General features: G+C 32.8%; 1 protein-coding gene across 1 annotated transcript in view; it reads left to right on the top strand.

Moving 5' to 3' along the window:
* Positions 1-23656, top strand: part of CARPB (Carbonic anhydrase-related protein B) — a 395701-nt gene that overhangs the window by 106571 nt on the left and 265474 nt on the right. Inside the window, exon 2 of the mRNA XM_076397060.1 lies at positions 5278-5328. Within this exon, the coding sequence (XP_076253175.1) occupies positions 5278-5328 (51 nt within the window). The remainder of the gene's footprint in view (positions 1-5277; positions 5329-23656) is intronic.

The following is a 23656-nucleotide window of genomic DNA, read 5'->3' as shown; positions in this document are numbered from 1 at the left end:
TCAGTGTAAAATAATCAATAGAATAGCGATATTTTTATGTCGAATTCAACCATCATTATCACCTAATTTGGCAAATGCAAACCGACCGTTATTTAAAATGGTTTTGTTTTTATAAATTAAACTGGTAAAAATGGCGAACACGCACACAAATTAAACACAAATATTATCGAAATGGCCGCTTGAAATCTGGCGATTTTCGGCCAAATGAACATTCACTACTTAAAATCGGAAATAATGCCGAAATGATTTTGTAAATGTTGGCGAATTAGTCGTTTTATTTACGTTTACGCCCGTTTGGCTCGTTATAAATCAATGAATTAGTTTAAACAATTTCCATTTGTTTCGCGCATTATTTATTATTGTTTTATTATAATACAATCGTCAGATAAAATTGTGTAGATAATAAAATGGAAATGCTTTTTGTTTGTGGCACAAGCGAACTGAAAATTTTAATGCGCGGCTAACATTTAATCGAGTGCTATTGTTCTAAACGTTGGCCATGTTGGATTCATTTTTATTACTTTCGCACCAATAGACGTTATATTTTGTAGTGATTGTTACTGGCACATGTACGGGCAACTTTTAATTTGTAATATGCAGTAGATTCGACGGAATTTAACAATATTTTTTCTTTGGATACAAAAATGGTACTTTCTCTTCTGTTTCACTTTAACATAATCAACGATACAAGAAGAGGCTGATACGAAATATTTTATATAATATTTTCAGTAGCATGCTTGATTATATTTTCGTTTTCTTATCGACTGTTTGAACAGCTTTCAAGGCTAAACATGCCCCCTTAATAATTATTAAACTTCTTCTTACATATTACAGACAGCTTACGATGATTTTATTAGCTATATGCGAGTGCGACATTTTTTGTGAAATTCATTTGAAATCTGACTTAATATACTCTTAACATTCCAAAATCTGCCCAATGGCAATAAATAGTTGATAATTTGTTTGTGTAATTCTGCGTACAGATTGGGCGAACGAAAGACAACGAATGGGTTTGTTGGGATATTTTTAGTTCTGTTTGTTGGAATTCGATTGCAATCAGTAGACTATCGGTAACATCAAAAGAAAGGAATGGAATCGACGAATGTTGTGTGGACGGTAGGTACATACATTATAATCACCGCTCTTCTTCGTTGGTCCGGTCTGTACGCAGCATTATATAATGACATGTAGAAGATCGTGTCATTACTATTCTATGTTACTCTAAACAATATTTTTTTGTACCTATTAATCAAGTTAGATGGTAGTAAAGATTTTGACCTACGAACTTCACTGATATCGCTCACATAGAAATGTTTGGCGAGTGCACTGATATTAGGATGCTCTGACACTCTACGAGATTACTGTAAGTATGGTACTTCCAATCACACTCGTTTTTATTTCTAGAAATATGTCACGCTGAATTAGGTTGTTACTGTCATAATATGAGGCGACTACGATAGCACTTAGCACTATATTTTGTAAACCTTAAACAGCTATGTTAGATTTGCTGGTAGTACCCCACAGTTCGATACTATACGTCCATATGGGCCCAATAATTAACTTATATAAATTTAGTTTCCTATGAGCCAGTATATATGGTTTGGATTAAACCCATTAAACCAACATTAAAAAATTGTTTATGCTTTATTAGTAAATATTTCTCCAATTTAGTTTAATATTTAACATTATCTACTTGATTAGCAATTAAAATATATCGGAGGACAAGTCCTTCTATGCAGGGTGAATGTCAGGTGTGTAGAAAATATTGTCTCATTAGTCTTGATAACTATATATATCGATATTCATCGTGAGATGATGTTGCCGTATCTTCAGCATATGTTGCCACACTTGTGGTGTTTGAGGTTGGTGATGATGTTGAGAGAAACTATCGTTTTTTGTTTTGTCATTACTGGCCCAGGTATTCTCTCTATTCTTAATTGGTAAATTGTGTGGTTGGGACCCTTTGAGGTCTGCATAATATGCTACAAACTTTTTCTTCTTCGTTATGTTATCTGATTGATGATATATATATATATATATATATATATATATATATATATATATATATATATATATATATATTGACATTATTAGTATTTATCTTATAATTTTATAATTCAGATTTCAGTATTTGAGAATTAATGAAGAATAAATAATGATTATTGACGGCTCACCTGCAGTTAAAACAAACTAACAAAGATATGGATCAAGACCATAGAAAAAGATTACTATCATAGGTAGACGATAGATTTATTAACGGGGACTTGTCAGCTATCTGGTGAATATAGAACAGAGCAACTATTTAGGTTATTGTTTGGTCATCACCAGTCACCATTTAATGAATGAAACTCTCGCGCTATTTTCATTTATTGCGAGTGATGTCACTTAAATCGACATCTGTGAAAATAGAATCACTTAATTAATAATCAGGTAGTAACCTTCAAAATATACATTTAATATATTCTTAATACAAATATATTATATTATTATATCTTTAATTTATATATCGTTTTATGAAATAGAATATACGCATAGAAAAATTATAGTATAAAAACAACATAGTCCTTATCTTAATAGGTGCACGTTCGGTGAACTTCTCGACTCCCACCCTGACTGCAAGCATATATATACCGATTGCTCCAAATCTCGCAGCCGACTTGGCAGTGCATTTGTGGGGAATAAACGGGAATTCCGCTTCAAGCTCCCTGAATAGGTTTCAATATTGACCGCTGAACTCTTTGCGATATTAAAAGTTTTATCCGACATCACAACACAATCATTCAAAGAATGCCTAATTCTGACCGACTTCCGAAATGCCTTCGATTGTTTCTTGGAATAGAAGTTCAGCCATCCCCTGGTGACCGACTCACTGTCAATTATCCTTACCTTCTGTCTGAATAGGATCAGGACAAGTTTACTGTGGATTCCTTCATACGTTTGTGTACTGGGAAATGAACGCGCGGATAGTGCGGCTAAATCGGCAGCCTCATCTCCCCTTTTTTCTCCTTTTTTCTCCCCTCTTCGCGTTCCTTTCCTTCCTCACCATGTCGTAGCTTTGAATCGACTGAGATTGGGTCACTGTCGTTTCTCAGACGTTTACTTGACGTTTTGTTACTGTGCCACTATTTCATTCTACCAAATACTGAACGACTGTCCACCGCTCACCCAGATTAGAATTATGTATGAGCTGCACAATTTTAGAAATTAATTAATTAGGAGGAAATATGACAGACCACTCGAGTTCCTACAAGAAATCGATTTTCTCCATAGAATCTAGCCCATGCTAAGTTAAAGGTTACTGACCAGATAATCATTAGCACTTCGATATGGGTGTTGATGTGTTCTGTCTGGATAGAACTTCTACTTAGTTGGTTGTGTTTTTAGTCCTATATTTGTGTTCATTTTTAGATTGTATAAACATTATTTATATTTTTAGCCCCCCGCTTGTGTTATTAATTTGGTTCATTTATTAATTTATTATCTTATATATACCCTTCATGTCCGTCCCCGTCCTCGTTATATCAAGACTATACTATTGTATAGTCGCGAAATGACGACATCCATCAGAGCGACAAAATAGAATTAAAAAAATTATAACATACCAGCGAAATGATGAAATGAAAAAATATTGACATTTGGCACTTTTTTCGGGTTGAGATGATCACTGTGTATATCACTACATAGTATAAAACAAAGTCGCCTTTTCTGTCCCTATATCCCTATGTGCGCTTAAATCTTTAAAACTACGCAACGGATTTTGATGCGGTTTTTTTCAATAGATAGAGTGATTCAAGAGGAAGGTTTATATGTATAATACATGCATAATATACTAAGGCTTAGCAAAAACGCTGCCTAACCCTACGAGTTAGATCAAATTAATGTACTACAGTATTGTACACCATAAAAAGGTCTACAAAAAAGTCCGCGATGGTATATGTTTATCTTTTAGGGATAACCCACATTAACCATTTTTATTGTTTACTTTTTACGTGAGAAAATGGCTTATTTACGAAGCTACTTTAAGCAAAACGGCATTAATCCTTATCGAATTAAGTACCTTAAATACAGTGTGCAATTAATATAGATCAATATGGTTCCTTACAGCATGTAAATTAAACAAATATTTTCGGAGATATTACAAATTTAAAATTTGCGTTTAAAAATGTGTAATGTAATAAAAATTGTATGAATTTAGATATTCCAAAGATAGCAGGAAATCTTCATAGTAAGTATAGGGGAAGAGGAATTGTTTTACTCCAAATTTAATGCGTGCAGTAATGAATGAACCAAAAATACTGGATCGATTTTAATCATGTTTTCATTGAGTGACATAGGCATATATATTTTATGCCCGTGCAAAGTCGGAGCGGGCCGCTATGTTTTTATATACAAGGTTCATATTTTTTCTGTAGGGTATTTAATTTAGTATCAGCATTGCACCCGTGTGAAGCCGGAGCGGGTCGCTAGTTTTAAACAAAACAACAAATTTCATATTTTTGTATCAATAGAAAATCGTATTATTTATCTAACTGATATACAGCGTCAACCTCTAACTTGAGTGTCTAACACACGAACAAAAATAAATGGGAATATCCGTCAAAAATATGTAAAATAGATTAAATAAACTTATAAACTTTTATTCGGCACAGGAAGATGACTAAACCAAGCAACTACTTCATAAAATAATTTTGTTTCCCATATAATGTTCCAAATTTCGTTATAATAAAATATCGATAATGAGTGACTCCCTTTTGAACAAAGCAATTGTAATGTAGTATTTGCTGAATGTGTAATTTCAGTTATAAATAGTAGCATATCAGTAGGAATCCCATTTTTTAGTTGTTGGCAGTTATAAATCTTAAGAAATATATACCAGTAAAGCATTCCCTTAATTTTAGTACTACACATTTAAAAATGTGAATTGTTTACATTATCATATACCCGAACAGAAAAAAAACAATAAATGACTTTTAAGCATCAAGTGTCGCCATCAATTACTATTAAAAAACGAAACGTTCAAACATAAAAAGCAAATAAAAAATGTCAACGTGCAAAAAATTGTCGCAGCTAAATTCCCATATTTTCTCAGCTTACCGAAAGGATTATCTTGCACGGGTACATTGATCCCACGATGTATCCCATTTTTAAGCTGGGATTATCGCGATTTCCGTCTGTTTTTCCGACAGGGTCGTCCAGTTTATCAAGCTGGCTCGTCCTTCTGGTACTCTGATTGTTTTATATGGTAAAAATCGGTTGATATTTTTTTCTCTGTTGCAGTGACTGAGGCGGTCAGTTGGGAGGAATGGTGGACCTATGATGGCATATCAGGTAAGTGCCGCATATAATAGTATTCATTTATGAGAAAGTAATAGTTAACCTGCTGATATAAAAATAATTCTAATTTTTTTTTTGATGTTGAAAAGATTTATATCACGACAGAAATATAAAAATAACTCAATTATTATTTTACTAACCGAAACTTTTAGACTACTTGTTGATGAATGATACAAAATAAAATATTCAAGTACCGTTTGTGCAATATTTCATGTGCAAAACTTGCCTAAACGTTAGCAATAAAAAATTAAGTATTCATAATTCAATATATATATATATATATACTCTGTGTTTGGTGGTACTACATTTTTATTAGAAACTTCATCAAAATAATGCTGTGTTCAACCTAGTCATATAGATATACAATATATGTTATATAGATATACAATATAGATACAATATATGTTATCCAGAACTCAAGACGCTTAGAGAAATTGGTATGTTAACTTCATCAAAGATCTCGGTTAAACATTATTTTCGTCCGTTACTTTATATGCCACCAGAAAGTTGACAAAAAGAACAGGTATTTTTTGGTAATTTAAGAAGAATAAGAAATTCATAAATAGTTATAAAATACATATTCAATTTTCCATATTATTATTCTTTAAGTCCAGGTGAAGATAGTAAAATAATAAGATTTTCCCAAAGTGTATGTGTCTGTTTAGCCTCTCTCAAGTCCAATGGTGTCTAGTAATTACAATAGAGTACTACGTTCTTAAGTACAGGCAATCTGACTTGGTGTTTTCTAATCTGAGTTAGCGTCTTTAACTTTTTAGAAGTCTTTATTTTTTTAGCATTAACATTGTTCAATTTTTTTGTTCTATAACTTTGAATCACATTTAAATTTGATTTCTTTATGTTACGCCAAGGTTACACACAGTATGTACATAATATGTTCAATAATTTATTGTGAAACGATAATTCGGATTGTCTTCTAAGGAATTGTGACATATTTTTAAGTTCTCATTTAAAGTTCTACTTGTTTTTCAAAAATCGAATCATATCAATGCTCAAAATTCATGGTTTTTCCTGTTATGGCATTCATTTCTACGTCCTAACTTCCATTACGTTCGATTTCCAAATCCAGGTATTTAAATATATATACGGGATGTATTTTTACAGCCTTATTTTAAATATTTATTACTTATAGCTCTCCCATAAATATGGCTTTCATTTGGCTTTTTTTCGTTATCATACCGTATTCTCTTAGTGTCATATTCCATCTTTTTGAAATATTTTGTTGGTGTTCTGGTGGATTATTATATCATCTACAACGGCGAATTCCGACATTTCTATTTTTTCCGAGTAAACCGCATATTTAGTACAAATTGTTGTCGATTTTTTATTATTTTTTCATATTATCCTCAAGCCTGAGCTCAACAGATTAATCCCTCTATAATTATTACAGCCTCTTTTAGTCCCTTTTTGGTGTAATGCTGTTTGTTCTTATTTCCATACTGCGTTGTAATCTTCACTAATAATTCTGACGTATTTCTTGATTGTTAATACTACCTTATATTGATCCGGTACTTATTCATTACGTATTCATCTTTAGTTATTATATCTCTTTTTTGTATTTTATGTGTTGATAATTACGTACTTTTTTCTTCTGCAAACTTTTAAAGTGTTGTAATGTTTTAGTTTTTTTTACTATTTGCCTTGATTGGTTTAAATAAAATATATAGGCCTATAAATTACTTTCAAATCGCATCGGTTACACTTGTAACCAATTTCATGATAGACTGCACCTTTGTCAGGTGTCATTTCGTCGAAGTGTGAACAAAATTATATTTGAATGCGTTGAAAATGTCTGAATTTGTACTGAGTACAACTCATTTTCCGGAAGATTTACTTTTTATTTCAATATGGAAAAAAAGACGGCTGAAATTATTTGGAGCTTGTGGTAACCACGGACCATGTATTTCAACATGTGAGCAGTTCATCAAAGATCTCGGTTAAACATTATTTTCGTCTGTTACTCTTTTAGCCCCTTTTTGGTGTAGTGCTGTTTGTTCTTGTTTCCATACTCCGTTGTAATCTTCACTAATAATTCTGACGTATTTCTTCCTTGTTAGTACTACCTTATATTGATCCGGTACTTATTCATTATGTATTCATCTTTAGATATTATATCTCTTTTTTGTATTTTATTGTTGATAGTTACATACTTTTCTCTTTTGCAAACTTTTAAAGTATTGTAATGTTTTAGTTTTTTTTTACTGTTTGTCTTCATTGGTTTAAATAAAATACATAGGCCTGTAAATTACTTTCAAAGGATTTACAACAAATGGTGTTACTGTGTATTAAATCGCATCGGTTACACTTGTAACCAATTTCATCATAGCCTGCACCTTTGTCAGGTGTCATTTCATCGAAGTGTGAACAAAATTATATTTCAATGCGTTGATAATGTCTGAATTTGTACCGAGTAAAACGCATTTTCCGGAAGATTTACTTTTTATTTCAATATGGAAAAAAGACGGCTGAAATTATTTGAAGCTTGCGGTAACCACGAACCATGTATTTCCGCATGTGAGTACTGGTTTCCACTTTTTAAAATAGCGATTTTGACACAGAAGACAAAGGGCGTTCTAAAGAGCCGAGAAAATTTAAGGACGAGTATTCCAAGGCACTACTCAATGAAACTAAAACCAGGGATTACTTATCAACTACAATTGATGCGTTTGTACGGATTAGTGCGCGATAAACGGTCGGAATAAAAGCAAAAACACTAAAGTATTTTTCTCCAGCAAGACAGAGCTCGGCCACATATTGTAAAATTGGAGGAAACGTACTTGGAAACATTAAAATGGAAAGTGTTGCCTCACTTGATATATTTTCCAGATCTGGCTGCTTATTATTACTACTTGTTTCGATATGTGAGTCATGACCATCGTCCTTTAGAGATGGAATTCGCAATTTGCAAGAACGATGCACGATACTATAAATAACAAACATTTTAATTAACATTTCTATTTTTCACAATAAGGCTTCAAATTAAAAATATATCCTTTAAAACTAATTTATAGCCTACGATTTGTCTCAATAAATTTCTCATTTATAAGGAAAATGCAAAATTTAATTCTACATCTAACGATAATGTATTTGTTTTTGTAAATATTGTCTATAAAAGTTAATATAAATTTCTTATATTATCAGCACGAGAACAGCTAATTCTTCAGGAGTATACTAGGAATATTAAATGTATTTTAAAAATAGTTATTTTCAATATATCAGACAAGAGCGACGCTTACCCGATTCATTTCTCAAAACTTTTATCGCCTGTTAATCTTCCCGCACTATGGCTTCGGATAGAGGCAAAAAAAGGGGACCGCGATGAAAAGAGAGCAAACTGGAAAACTTTACTTATATCCACGCCGAATAATTCCTCCCCGCAACCACGTCACAATTTTCATGTCGGGCCCCGAGACGTCTAAGGAAAATATTTTCACCCGATAATATTTATATTTATAAGGAGTTCCTGGCCGTGGAAATCCATAAATCAAAAAGTTTTCCTTTAAAAGAGTTTTCCATTGTCGGCGGGCGCGCCTAGCAAAAAATCGCTTCATTGATATATGGCCCTCTTCGAATGATTTTAATGAACATTTCGGGCAGGGGAGGGAGAAGGGCCTTTTTGCGGACGGGAAACTAATAAAAAAATGCACGTTCGAGAACAGGACGTCAAACCGTGTCAGATGCTGGAAATATATGGATATCAATCGGGTTTTCAAGCAGGGTCCCGACAGCGAAAAGAAACAGTAATATCTTGCGGTAAAAACGTCGACGGCTACCTTTATAAGCTCATTACGCCATTATCATTCCTCGACCGTTATTTTTACCATCAAATTTTCGATCCGGCTTCTAGAAAGCTTTTTGTTATAAAGTCTCATCTATATTTTTTCAGAACTAACCAAAGCAAACTTTAAAACAAGTTTTCAGTCACCTATTATGTCGCTATTTGCTATTATGTTAGTTGTATATTTACATGTAATCCGATCAATTTTTGGTTTAATATATATATAGTTTATTCTGTTTCTATCTGCACACATCTTTCTTGATAAAACTACAATTAGTTACTGCATTCTCTTCAATTCATTTGCCATATCTGCAAAAGAGTTGACCAATGTGTCTGATCCAGCTCATCCAAACCGAAGGTGTTATATTCGAGAATGTTTCTTTCCATAAATTCAGACAGTTATGGTTTGAATATACTCTCGACATGAACGTTTATTTTAGTAATTCATTGCAATGCCCCATATCAACTCAGTTGGATTAAATATGCAGTAATAAGGAGGAAGATATAATACTGTGTGGCCATAACGTTCAGCAATCTGATCTACCATGTATATTTTCTCAGGCGTATTTCTAAAAAAGTAAATTACTTGAAATACAATTAAATATTTCATTAACTTGAAAATTCTTTAACGTGGTTTATTCGAAACTTATTTTATGTACTTTAAACCATTCCTTAATTGCTGCCTTTGTTGATGCACTTGTTGGGGTCTCCTCCACAATGTACTTTGATATGGTGCATTGGACATAACAATAACTGATGGTTCCTTAAAAACTGATCACATCCGTTCCTATATGTCTGCAATGAATTATTAATTAATGTTATGACAAACAAAACCTAACCGATAGTTATTCCAACGTTTACCTTTCTTACTACCATTCTGAAATATTCATATCTCCTCCAAATATACAAATTAATATAATAATTCTTTCTTAATTTTATTATATGCTTTTAAAAATTGTATTCTTTTAAAAGCAATGTCTGGAAGTTCCATTAAACCCCGTAGATGGTTATCTTTACACCACTTAAATCTGATATTGTCCAACAGTGTATGAAGGGATGCTCTACATTCCTCAAGCAGCTGCATATCTTTTGGCTTTTTAAAGATACTTTCCAGACTAAGAATTTTCTCTGAAATAATTGTATTAAATTATGTTATGATCTATGAAAATATATAAATATATTTTCAACAAAAACCGCGGCGATTTGTAATTCATTAAAACAAACCGTTAAAAGAACGTGTCCCGGTTTACAATAAATAATTATAAAATTTTGAAGTATTTTTTAACGTTTGACAAACAGACAACTTTTGCAGGCTCTTTCGGTTACATGATCGAACTTGTCAAAGAGCATTCTATGTCTGTTTATAGAATAAATTGAGAAGGAAAATATTGCCTGACTGTAAAACGAATTTACAACTTTCGACAGGTACATATTTATGACGTGCGTCACTACTGTTTTGAATAGACTATATTTACAGTTCCCTTGTATCCCGATCTTACCAGTTTAGATGGCTCCCTTTTCAATTTTTCCTGCGCGTGCAATTTTAAGTTCCAGTTAATTGGCAAAGTTTAACGCGCATTACGTCGGAATCAGTTTCGAAATTTTATTGCCGCTTCCCGCGGAACTTTTAAGCCGAGCCCGATTATTATTTCGAAACAATAAAATCCAAATTAATCCGAAATTAATAATTCATTTGTTACGTCTTCGTTTGTCTTGTTACAGCGAGATCCGAAATCCTGCTTCTTACGAAGATGAACATGAAATAGATACGAGAGCTAGAAGTTAATATAATATTAAATTAAATTTATTATCGAGATATTATCAATTTAAATATAAGATGCAAGAACAGTCAACTGAATAAGGTATGTGGTCAATAATATTTTGAGTTGTTTGTCTGGGTGTTTTGCTGGCGAGTTACTCTTAAAGCCTTTGTTGTTGAAATATTAATTTTTTCTGAAATTTTTTATTTGGTCTTTAATGTCGACATTAATATGGACTAATAGAAACAAAACTTGCATAAATATTTACAATATAAACATTAAAGTGTGATACAACATGAAGGTCCTGATTCCTAATCGCCAACTTTATCAAACATAACTCCGATGTAAGTGAAAGAAACTGTATACTTTGAAAATTTATATTATTATAATTATTATTCACAGTCCCTTTTATAGTATAACCATCCAAGCGAACCAAGACAGCTTGCAGACCATTACTTATTAAGCGCTTTAATAAATATGAATAATCGAAAATGTGAGTATTCTAAGCAGACTCTTTAGTGCGAATCTGAAACGTGACTTTATGGGAATTTTAGGTAAATGAAAATATGCCTTGGTCTGCACAATTTATTGCAGCCGCCATTCCACTATGAAAGCATATTGTAGGTATTTTAGAAAATAAATATTATATTTCACAAACACAACACAATCAACAAACGATCCGATTGATGTCACTCTATTTAAGATGCACACTCTATTTAAAAGCATTCGAGAGGTGATGGTATATCTGCCTCACTCTGGTCGGCCATGAATGGTTTTAGTTGTTATCAAAAGTTAACTTCACTAAAATCTAACAAATGGTAAAATAAAAAACAGAGGAATATGTTGGTAATACGAAAACGCTACAATTCACAACAATCATTGTAAAGGAATTTCTGACCTAGACTTCAGCAAACACTATCAAATAACTAAAGCGTTTGGTAGAATCCTTTGAACTTATGTCTCTTTACAAAGCCGGAATTAATTGTTCAAGACACTCAGTTTGAGCTAGTAATACTGTTCGCAAAATGCGTTTAAAAGGTTTTGATGGTTTAACCAGAATTTATAGAGTAATAATTAGTGTGAGTGAATTTCGTGCGTTTTTTATATAAACCAGATTATTTTTCAAGAATTTTTACATCACGACTATCCAAAGTTAAAGTTAAAAGTGCTTCTTTCCTTCTGTTATACATTTTATGTTCAATAGCATCAATAAGGAACTATCTGTAAAGAACGTTCAGTCTTATAAAGATGTTGAGTAGTCTTCTGAGAGTTAGATTATGTTACATTTTAAACCCAATTAAAATTTTACTAACAATTTGAAATGCAATAAACTATAACTTAGTGATATTCACGCCATTCAGTGTATAAAATAATTCATGCATTTAATAAATATTATTACAAATTTTATTTAATAAAAAATTCTTTTGTTATTTAATGTTTTTCTATAATGCTTTTAACTGATATTGATATGGCCTATTTAGCTTTCTATATATAAATGCCTCCAAATACAACAAAATAACAACTAAACTTTAAAGCTCTTATATCCCAATGAGAACTATTAGAGTTAAATAAAGTGAGGCATATTCTACAACAAAAGAAACTAATACATAACGGGAAAATGTTTTGGTAACATGTATTTGCTTACTTCAACCATGTGATATAGGAATAACCTTGGACCTTGGCAACATTTGCTCATATACTGCAATACTTCCTGTTAAAGCCAGTTTCGCAGAAGCGGTCGAAATATTATAATATTCGCGTCCAAATAACTGGATCCAGACATGGGGACTAAATTTAACCAAAACAAATTGGAAAATCGTGATTTTTTATATAATAAAAATGCACATATAACAAATAATAACAAGCGTAATATTTTCGTGCCATATAACAACAAGTCTAAGTATCTTGTGATGAATTTTAATGCACAACTGCATTGAAAGAAGTTCATTAATAATAATATATTGGTTAATTGGAAATATCCGTACATAACATAATTAGTTATTATATGAGCATAACAATATGGATCTATGGACACGATTTATATGGATCTTCCACGAAAAATAATTTAAATAAAAGGTAAATTTCATTAAGAAAAGAAAATACTAGGTAGTAGGTTTGGGAATGCTTACTTACACTGAGACTTCTGGACTGTTACTCAAGAAATCTAAATAAACACAAAGAGGCATGAGGAAAGACACTACAATTGTTGCCTAATTGTCGAGCAGGCCTCAGACCTAAAAGTGTGAAAACTCATTTGATCTTGTAGTGTACAGAAGCGAATTTAATGGGAAAAAAGTAGGCTCTTATCATATCTCAAGTAAATTGGTTCAATATAACCTGAGATATTATGGCAATTTTCGCAAATAGAGGAAATTTCAAAAAACGCTTTTAAAGTATCATTTCAGGGACCTAAACAGCTAACAAGAAAAATAATTTAAATTTTGAAAAACCTTTTTAAAGGCCTATCCTTATTATTTCTAAATATTCTAGAATAGTTTTTCAAGAATAGAATAGAATACCGCCTATTAAACCATAAGTTAAGCAAGGTTGCTTTCTAGTAAATATTAATTCCTGTCTTATTTAATAAAAAATATTAAGTTATTCTTTTGTTATTTAATGTTTTTCTATAATGCTTTTAACTGATATGGTCTATTTAGCTTTCTATATATAAATGCCTCCAAAACTGCAAAATTACAACTAAACTTTAAAACTCTTATGTCCCAATGAGAACTATTAGAGTCAAATAAAATGAGGCATATTCTACAACAAAAGAAACTAATACATAACGGGAAAATGTTTTGGTAACATGTATTTGCTTACTTCAACCATATGATATAGGAATAACCTTGGACCTTGGCAACATTTGCTCATATACTGCAATACTTCCTGTTAAAGCCAGTTTCGTAGAAGTGGTCGAAATATTATAATATTCGCGTCCAAATAACTAGGATCCAGACATGGAGACTAAATTTAACCAAAACAAATTGGAAAATCGTGATTTTTTATATAATAAAAATGCACATATAACAAATAATAACAAGCGTAATATTTTCGTGCCATATAACAAACAAGTCTAAGTATCTTGTGATGAATTTTAATGCAAAACTGCATTGAAAGAAGTTCATTAATAATAATGTATTGGTTAATTGGAAATATCCGTACATAATGAGTTACTATATGAACATAACAGTATGGATCTGTGGACACGATTTATATGGATCTTCCACGAAAAATAATTTAAATAAAAGGTAAATTTCATTAAGAAAAGAAAATATTAGGTATTAGGTTTCGGAATAATGACTTACACTGAGACTTCTAGACTGTTACTCAAGAAATATAAATAAACACAAAGAGCCATGAGGAAAGACACTACAATTGTTGCCTAATTGTCGAGCAGGCCTCAGACCTAAAACTGTGAAAACTCATTTGATCTTGTAGTGTACAGAAGCGAATTTAATGGGAAAAAAGTAGGCTCTTATCATATCTCAAGTAAATTGGTTCAATATAACCTGAGATATTATGGCAATTTTCGCAAATAGAGGAAATTTCAAAAAACGCTTTTAAAGTATCATTTCAGGGACCTAAACAGCTAACAAGAAAAATAATTTAAATTTTGAAAAACCTTTTTAAAGGCCTATCCTTATTATTTCTAAATATTCTAGAATAGTTTTTCAAGAATAGAATAGAATACCGCCTAATAAACCACAAGTTAAGCAAGGTTGCTTTCTTTAGTGTATATTAATTCCTATCTTATTTAATAATAAATATAAGTTATTCTTTTGTTGTTTAACATACTTCCAAAACGTGTTCAAAATTCTTTATTACTTTGACAAACTTCTTTACGACGGGGCCATTTTTTCTACATATAAAATCTTTATCATACAACGTACAATATCAAATTTCTTTAGGATAATACGCCGTTGCTCGTCGACGTAATCGGTTCTGTTTACCCCATTTTTATCGAGGCCGATTAATAAATCCGGGCTCTTCGGGTAACGTTCCCTTCCTTACCGGCGAATAAGGCTGCTAGTAAGGTTCGCGTTACCTTAATCAACCGGTCGGGCAAATAACCGTTCCCGCGGGAGACGCTTGTCGCATCTACTTACACTTATATGTTAATAAGCTCGCCCAGAAATCGGATCATTATCAATGACGACAGCTTGGGAAGACATGTCCGTGATCTGAACACAAAAATGCGAGGCGTCGCCGGGCGGATTGTTGCGGGGAGGCGGGGAGGGGTCTGGAAGCGAGGGTGGAGGTTTGATGATCGTTTCTTTTGTGAGCTTCAACAGGGATATAGTATTTCGCGTTTATATTAAACTAATATTAAATAATTACAGTAACAAATGTCTGTATAGTAAAATATACACAAACTCTGAAACTCTCATTAACTAACACTTACAGACTTTTATAAAATGAAAGAAAAACCCACGCTAGCCTGGTTAGCGCAGTAGGTAGGAAAATGATCCCAGTCACGCCAGTAACCAGGCTGGGTAAGACCGGAAGTCTTCTGGGATGATTTATAAGTTTGTCACTCGCCAGTCGGTAGGTTTAGTGCCGAGAACCGTGGTTCGGATCCCATGTTAAACTGTAGGTCCAGTGCAGATAAACTCATAGTTGGTTAAAGGAGATTTTAAAATATTAAAAAAAAGAAAAACCCGACACATGCGAAAGTTTCTTCCAAACATATATTAATAAAATTCGATAATAGCAAGAATCGTTTGTTTTCTTAGCTTACAAGTTATTTACCTGTTGAGAATCACAAGTTGATTTAATTTGTTGACTGGTGAAGCAAAAGAAAACAGAAAAATTGTCCCTATTTAAAGACTGTTAAAAATTTAATAAATATTTCCTTTAATATACAACGTGGGGAAAAAGTCCCGCTGTCCTTTTGATTGCCTATAATATTGCTCAAAGAAAAATTAAAAAAGTTTGATTTTCATAATAAGTTTATTTGGCCTTTATACTTTTTTCCTTGTTATGCTTGAAAAAACATCATCAATGGTCGGCTAAATGGTGACCGCGGTTCGCTATGCAACTTTCGGATCTTGCTAAGGCATTTCTTATGACATCCTGCAAAATCTGAGGCTGAATATCTTCAATTTGGTGACAAATATTGTCTTTAAGATGTTGAGTTGTTTGAGGCTTATTCACATCAGCTTTTGTTTTAGAAAACCCCATAAGGAAAAGTCTGTTGCTGTTAAATCCGGACATCTGGCTGGCCATGCCAAATCGCTATTTCGCGAAACTAGTCTTCGTGCAAAAAAGTGATTCAATAAGTGAATTGTTGAATGATCTGTGTGTGCTGTGGCCTAATCTTATATTTCCTAATCTAATATTTATTTGTAGATCCTTAGATTAATATCGATTTTTGACATATCACAATAAGGAGTCCCCTCTTCTTCATAACATTGTTACTATTTTATTATGAAAAATATTTTGATCCTACAACTAATCTAAAACCATGGTAAGTAATGGAAGTTCTACAAACAGGACGGCGAAATGAAAAGTGGTGTAAGTAAAGTGATAAATGTTTTAAGAAGAAAAGCATTTTGAAAGTTGATTGTAGAAAACAGAAATCTGATAAGCTTTCGAGTTTGTTAAAACTTTTAATTTATATAAACCTTCTGAAAATATGATTTGTGATGTGTTATGACAGTGTTAATTAGTTTGTTTCCTATTCTAATTAGCGCCAACAAATCTGGCTATATAGAAATGTCCTGTCAACCAACCTGTCAATATGAAAATGCATGTTACAATACATATTAATAAAGTTTTGAACATAATTCAAAATTGAAGAAAAATAATTATTACGCCATCATCCAATTTGTGTTTCACTATAGCTACTTTTTGTTAACAAAAATAAAATGAAAATACCGACAAAGTTATAAACTGTCTGGAATAATTTCAGTTTAATAGTTTCTGTAATCTATAAAATCTAGAAAAAGTTTTTAGTTGCGTCGTTCAGTTGCATAATCTCACCTGAAGAGGATAATAGCGTCCTTCTTTTAAAGAATTAATTCAAAGTCGCAATATTAAAATATGAAACAAATTTCATTTAAAATGTAGCAATTTTAAAATATTAAATAATTTTTTAGTTGTTTTTGTATCAAAAACATAACAATGAACATAAATGAATTTAATGTTTTACTATGTTGTCTTAATAATAATTTCACTTATATTAAAAAGCAACTTATTAAATTGAATTAAATTTAGTGAATGTGAATTATTACGACAACTAAAATGTTTTGCCACGAAAATATAAGTTTTTCAAATTGTTTTCAAGTTTCTAGAAAAAAAGATGCGCAAGAATTGTCTGAATGTCTAGTGGGCAATTCTTGTGTAGCGAAAATCGTTCTCCTACTGGTGCGATAGTGTCTTCGTTTCTAATAGTTTCTATGTATTTAATTCCTCAGCACCTGTATGTACTTTAGATTCGTGACTGTGAAAGTAAATTGTTTGCTAACAAAGAATTAACTGTCATACCAGTAACCAGACTGTGTAAGATCTGATGTATTCTACACTGATCTCTGAATAGATCGTTACCTAGTCAGTACGCTTAATACCGCGACCCTGGTTCGGAGCCAACATCAAGCACTGAAAAAAGTCTGATATGTCGAACATGAATATCAAATAATAGGTTTTAATGGATTACAACTAAGAGCAAAAGATACTATTGGAAAATTGAAAATTGCTGCACATTTATTGATTATTGTTTCAACATTTAATGTGTTTATCATTTTAAATAGTAGATATCAATTAACTAGGAGACCAGATAGATAATTGCTTTATTCAAACTTTAACCAATACAATGGACCATGTTAATAAGAATGATAAAAGCATTCCAAGTTGCCTCATCGGCCTAAAAGTACATTTTATTTATCCCCCCTCGCCTACTTCCTCTTTATCCGTGAAGAGCTAGGTAAACGGATCCACCAGGAAACTAAAAAGCTGGTGAAAAGAGATCAAGAATAACGGAGCGTCACATTGACATCAGACCACTGTTGAACGCAGATTCTTCTTACAAACGAAAGTGTACCATGGAGACTCTCAATGCGAAAAAGAAAAGATTTTATTATGTGCTACTGAATGCATATTAGGTAAAAAAATATATATCATCAATAATTTCAAATTAAAGGTACCCATTAGCTCTAGATTTAATGCCGCCAGTGATTATATAGCGATACTCTACGTATTTAGTTTATGGGAAATTGTTTTTATGATGTTGGCAAAACTCTTAAGTATAAAAAATTCAAAATATGCCAAACTGAAACTATTCAGTCAGTCATGTTAGTCATTAATAGCGTTCTCGCCTATACGATCAGTGTTGCCAGTATCAGTGTCATCGTCTATGAGTTGCTGAAGCTATTGCTCATTTAGACAATTTACTACCTCTTAATGGTTTCCAATATGATGAGTTGGAAGAGAATAATTAGCACAGTGATGAAGAAAAAGGTATTCGTCGCACATATTAAACCAATCGGAATAAAGTGACCATTTATTGATTTTTCGCAGGAGCTTTTCAACATTTCCAAAATATCAAGATTATATAAGCTATACAGAGATTTTTACAAGTGGAAGGTTAAGAAACAGCGACTTCATGAGCCACCACTTGACTGTTTGTAGACCCAGCAACGTAGTAGGTAATTTTTCAATAACAGAAAATTTTATTGCTGTTAAAAAACAGACTAGAAGATATGCCAAAAAGATCGAACTGACATTCCTGGGAAAACCTTTCCTTCCTTTTAACTGGGAAAATCGTACTATAGAATAGGGATATTAGATTACTCCAAATGCAATTGCAATGAAAAAAAATAAAACCTTAGCTATAAGAAGGCTCCTGAAATGAACTTAATACAGGATAAATATTAAACCGCCTTTCATGTAAAACAATAGTAAAACTTACACATATAATTAATGCTTCTTTTAAACTGAAACATGCACAATATAAGAAATAGAGGAAAAGTCTCATGTTACAGATTAATCTGCCTAATTGTCGGTAATTCCATATAGTCCATAAAATTCTACTTAATGACTGAAGCATCAGAGAAAAACACTCAAATATAGATCAAATTCATAACATCACGTATATAATTAAAAGGTCATATGAGGGAAGTAGACTTTCTTTCGTCATTTTTCTGGATGTATGGCTTTTGGCAAGGTGTGGTGTCACGAATTTAATTGTTATTTATTTATATTTAATTTTTAATTAACCAAAATGCTACCGAGACAGTCTGCAACATTGTTAAAATCTCATATTTAGGATAGAGTTTTTAAAGTTAAGTATCGGGTTCTATTTGGAATTAAAAGAAACAAAAGGAGAGTATCCGTGGTGGTGTTCCAGAGCTGCCGCATAGTACAGTAGCCACTCTTGTTAGTGATGCAAATTCAACGTTAGTTAACCACTGAAGAATCAGTTTAGATCAGACTGTAGATCAATGGTTTGGGTCAATGGTGGTTTGGGTGAACTCGGCACAGCAAAATATTTACGAATGTCACTGGAATTTAAACTGATAACAAATATATAGAAAAGAGAAGGACTGGAAATTAATTGTAGAAGAATATATTAACTAGTTGGCAGCAATAAAATAACGGTGTACTAGAGAATCTTTACGCCCATATCGACAATCGCATACAAGATCAATCTGGACATAATTCAGTGGTTTCAGAACAACGTATGAAGGCCCATAATAATTCAGAAATAGTCATGTCTATAGAGGTTTGGAAATTAACACCAATATCGAATACATTCTTCTTCAGAAAGATCTTCCCCAGAATTATCAACAAAACCTTTCTCGTCGCTGATGCGACGCTGATAAGACAAGATGACATTTGGCAAGCCTGTTGAGTTGCTGTAGTATGGTATTAGTCCAAAAGCAGAGCACAGTGCACATACTTTAATATTAATGTAAGGTAGTTGATGGAATCGTAGGTATTTTAGTGAGAAAATATTTAGTTAGTAGTACATAATATTATTCATTGAACACATTCATTTCAAAGTATTGTTTGCATTGTAGTTTTTAGTAATTCCACTGAGATATTAACAAAAAAGAATGAAGCAAGTTTAATATATCTCCTAACACAAAATTAAAACTAACTCTTAAGCAGTGTAATTATAATTCGGTTCCTCCAAGAAAAATAAATAAATAAAATATAACATTTTGAATTAAAATTTTATAAAGTGAAAATAAGTAAAATGGAGACGTAATGCTTATTTTATGCAAATTCGGTTCGTGAGTTGTGAATAAATGGCATGTAAAAATAACAACGAAACAATAACGAGTATTCCTACTAGACAAGATTAAAAACTCGAGTACAACACTGAACTCCCCGAAAAGCAATTTTCACGAAAACCCTTCGTCGAGATGACAAGTCTGACGCGTCACCTTCGACGGCTGAAAAGACTCCGGTTACCCCCCCGCCGCCGTCGCCCGCGCTACGTATCATCCCCCGAAAGACATCTGACACTAACAACATGGTCAAAAATGTCACTGCATTGAAAGACCTATCAATTTGTTATTCGGATACAGGAGCCTATAAATGAAATTCTGACGTGGCGTCGCCGCTGAGGCGTGGAATAATTCAATTTTAAGATGATGTTTATTAATCGGTAAAGTTTTCGGGTAGTTCCGGTGACGATGCGGCGTGAAAAGAGAGCCGAGACGGTCGCGACAGTGACGACGAAGATGTTCGCATTTAATTAGAGGAATAGTTTGGACAGATCCTTCATTAATAACACCCTTTTTATTGTTTTCCCTCGACGATTGTCCGGGAGGAAGCCGGTTCGGATTCATCAACAACTCTCGTTCGTTGTTTTTATTGTTAGTCTGGTTGATTGTCTTCAAAAAATGTTTGCCAAGTTACCTTGAACTTTGAAACAAAATCACTTAGCACTACATCTAATAGCACTACAATCAGAGTAATATATTTAATTTTAGTTTTTCGTAACAGTTTAATTTATCCTGTTTTCATCATTCTCTTGTTCTAATATTAGAAAGATAAATGGTTTAACAAATAGTTTTAATTTATAAACATTAGACAAATCTTGTTCGCAGCTTATTTAAAAAATTTGACTATCTTAGAAAGGAAGGATCATCATCAGCGACTATTACATAGCGTTATTGGACCGCCTAAAGGACGAAATCGCCGAAAAACGGCTGCATTTGAAGAAAAACATAGTGCTGCTTCACCAAAACAATTCACAGTGTCAAAAATCCATGAACTGGTCTTCGAATTTCTTCCTCATCTACCGTATTTTCCAGATCTACACCCAGTGACTATTTCCTGTTCTCAGAACTCAAAAGAATGCTCCAGTACTACACAAATGGTACGGAAAAGTTGGATGGTCGCAAAAATCAGTGTATCCCCTTGAAGGGAATTATCTTTTTATCATTTTCTTGTTCTAATATTAGAAAGATGAATTGTTTAACAAACAGTTTTGATTTATAAAAATTAGACAATGCTTGTTCTTAGCTTATTTTTTGATCTGTTATAAACATTTCCTTAAATATTCAAAACTAAGCGAATAAAGGCTTATGACTTTTACTATTGCCTAAAACTAGACATACAAAACTAGGTATCAATATCTAAGTAAAGGAAGTGACAAATGGTAAAAGTATCACTTTTTCTTAAAGGTCGTTTTCATACGAACTTTAAGATCTCTCGGTGGCAAGCTCTTATAAACAATAAAAACTCAGTTAAATGCTCAATAAAAGCCATGTCACTATAGAGACTAGAAATTGTCAGGTTGAATGGAACCCGTCTATTTGATTATTATTATTTTTTGTTCAGCTCCATGTTTTATACATAAACATTTATAATGTCAAATGTTAAAAGTCATAAGCCTTTATTCCCTTAATTTTGAATATTTAAAGAAATGTTTATAACAGATCAAAAAATAAGCTAACAACAAATATTGTCCAAGTTTTATAAATTAGAACAATCGCATGCCTAATACAGCATAGGCTTTTTTTAGTTTATTTATAGATATTGTTTAAAAATGGTCTGATTCTTCATTTAACCTCAACTGATATTCGTCCCGTTCTGCATAGCTATATCCAGCCATATCTGCCAGCTAGTTTGAACGTATTTTAGCAAATATAAAATTACAAATAATTTTTGTTATTATTGAGGCTTTTAAGAATTAATGAAGTTATTTCTACAGCAGATAATAGGTCAATGGAAAAGTCCTCGGACTGACACATAGATAGAGCTACTAGAATTAAATCCATATGTTTTTAGTTAGCCCTAACCCTCAAAAGATTATGAGTTTGTGAATTATAGTATTTTGAGTGAATCAACTTTTGTTATTGTGAAAAAAATTGGATAAAAAAGAATTTGGCGTGTTGATAATATTTTGCTTTTTGAAGGAAATATATAATTGAAGCAAGAACTTGATGACTTGGCTTGATGCCGAGCTTCCGGACATTGCCCCAGGAAAATCAAACATCAAGGATTGGTATGGTAAGTTTAGATGTGGTGAAATGAGCACCGAAGACGGTGAACGCAGTGAACGCCCAAAAGGGATTGTTACCGACGAAACCATTAAAAATATCCATTAAATGAATTTGAATGACCGTAAATTGAAATTCAATAAAATAGCAGACACTCTGAAGATATCAGCTGAGTGTGTATATCATATCATTCACGAATATTTGGATATCAGAAAGCTCTCTACAAAGTGGGTGACACGCGAGCTCACTTTTGACCAAAACAACGACGAGTTGATGATTCGGAGCAGTGTTTAAAGATGATCAAGCGTAATAAACCCGAGGTTTTGAGTCGATATATAACAATGGATGAAACATGGCTCCATCATTTCAATTCGAAGTCCAATCAGCAGTCATCCAAGTAGATCTCATCCAATGTACTCGCTCCAAAGCGTGGGAAAACGCAAGACTCGGCTGGCAAGGTTATAGCGTCTGTATTTTGGGATTCTCATGGAACAATCTCCATTAACTGCCTTGGAAAAGGAAGGTCCATCAATAGCGACATAGTATAATTGGACCATTCGAAGGACGAAATCGCTGAAAAATGGCTGCATTTGAAGAAAAAAATTGCTGCTTCACCAAGACAATGCACCTTGTCACAAGTCAGTGGAAACGATGGTAAAAATAGCTGAATTGGGCTTCCAATTGCTTCCTGATCCACCATATTCTCCAGATCTGGCCCCCAGCGACTATTTCCTGTTCCCATATCTCAAAAGAATACTCACTGTGAAGAAATTTTCGTCGAATGAAGAGGTGATCGCCGAAACTGAGGCCTATTTTGAAGCAAAGGACAAATCGTTCTACAAAAATTTTATCGAAAAGTTGGAGGGTCGCTAGAATCATCCTTGAATGTAATTATGTGTGTCACCGTTGAATGGAATTATATTGAATAAAAGAACTAATTTTGGCAAAAAAATATATTTTACTATGGTAGGCAGGGGACTTTTCTATTGACCTGCTAATATATCGCTATCCTTCAAAGTTCATCGAGTGCGATCTCTCTGTCATCACCGGTCAAGAAGACATATATTTATATAACGTGCGCTCATTTATTAACACACCTATAATGATTAGAAAAATGTTACACGATACCGCCGGAGAATCATTAATTTAGCTGTTTATTCTCGGAGGACGTCGCTCTAATATAATTGGAAAAGGTATCGTCGCGTTTGTAAGTAACAAGATTGTTATCGCAACAGGAGAAGTGAACCCGATAGCTGGGTACGTATGACAGTGTTTTCCCACACCAGGACCACCCCGCTGTTCCCCGTCCCTCT

The sequence above is a fragment of the Rhynchophorus ferrugineus genome, unplaced genomic scaffold (assembly GCF_030347505.1).
Source record: "Rhynchophorus ferrugineus isolate W39M unplaced genomic scaffold, kcgeb_rfMv2 rfM2, whole genome shotgun sequence".
Taxonomy (NCBI): Eukaryota; Metazoa; Arthropoda; class Insecta; order Coleoptera; family Curculionidae; genus Rhynchophorus; species Rhynchophorus ferrugineus.
Note: the sequence above shows the minus strand (reverse complement) of the source record. Positions and strands in the feature narration are given on the sequence as shown.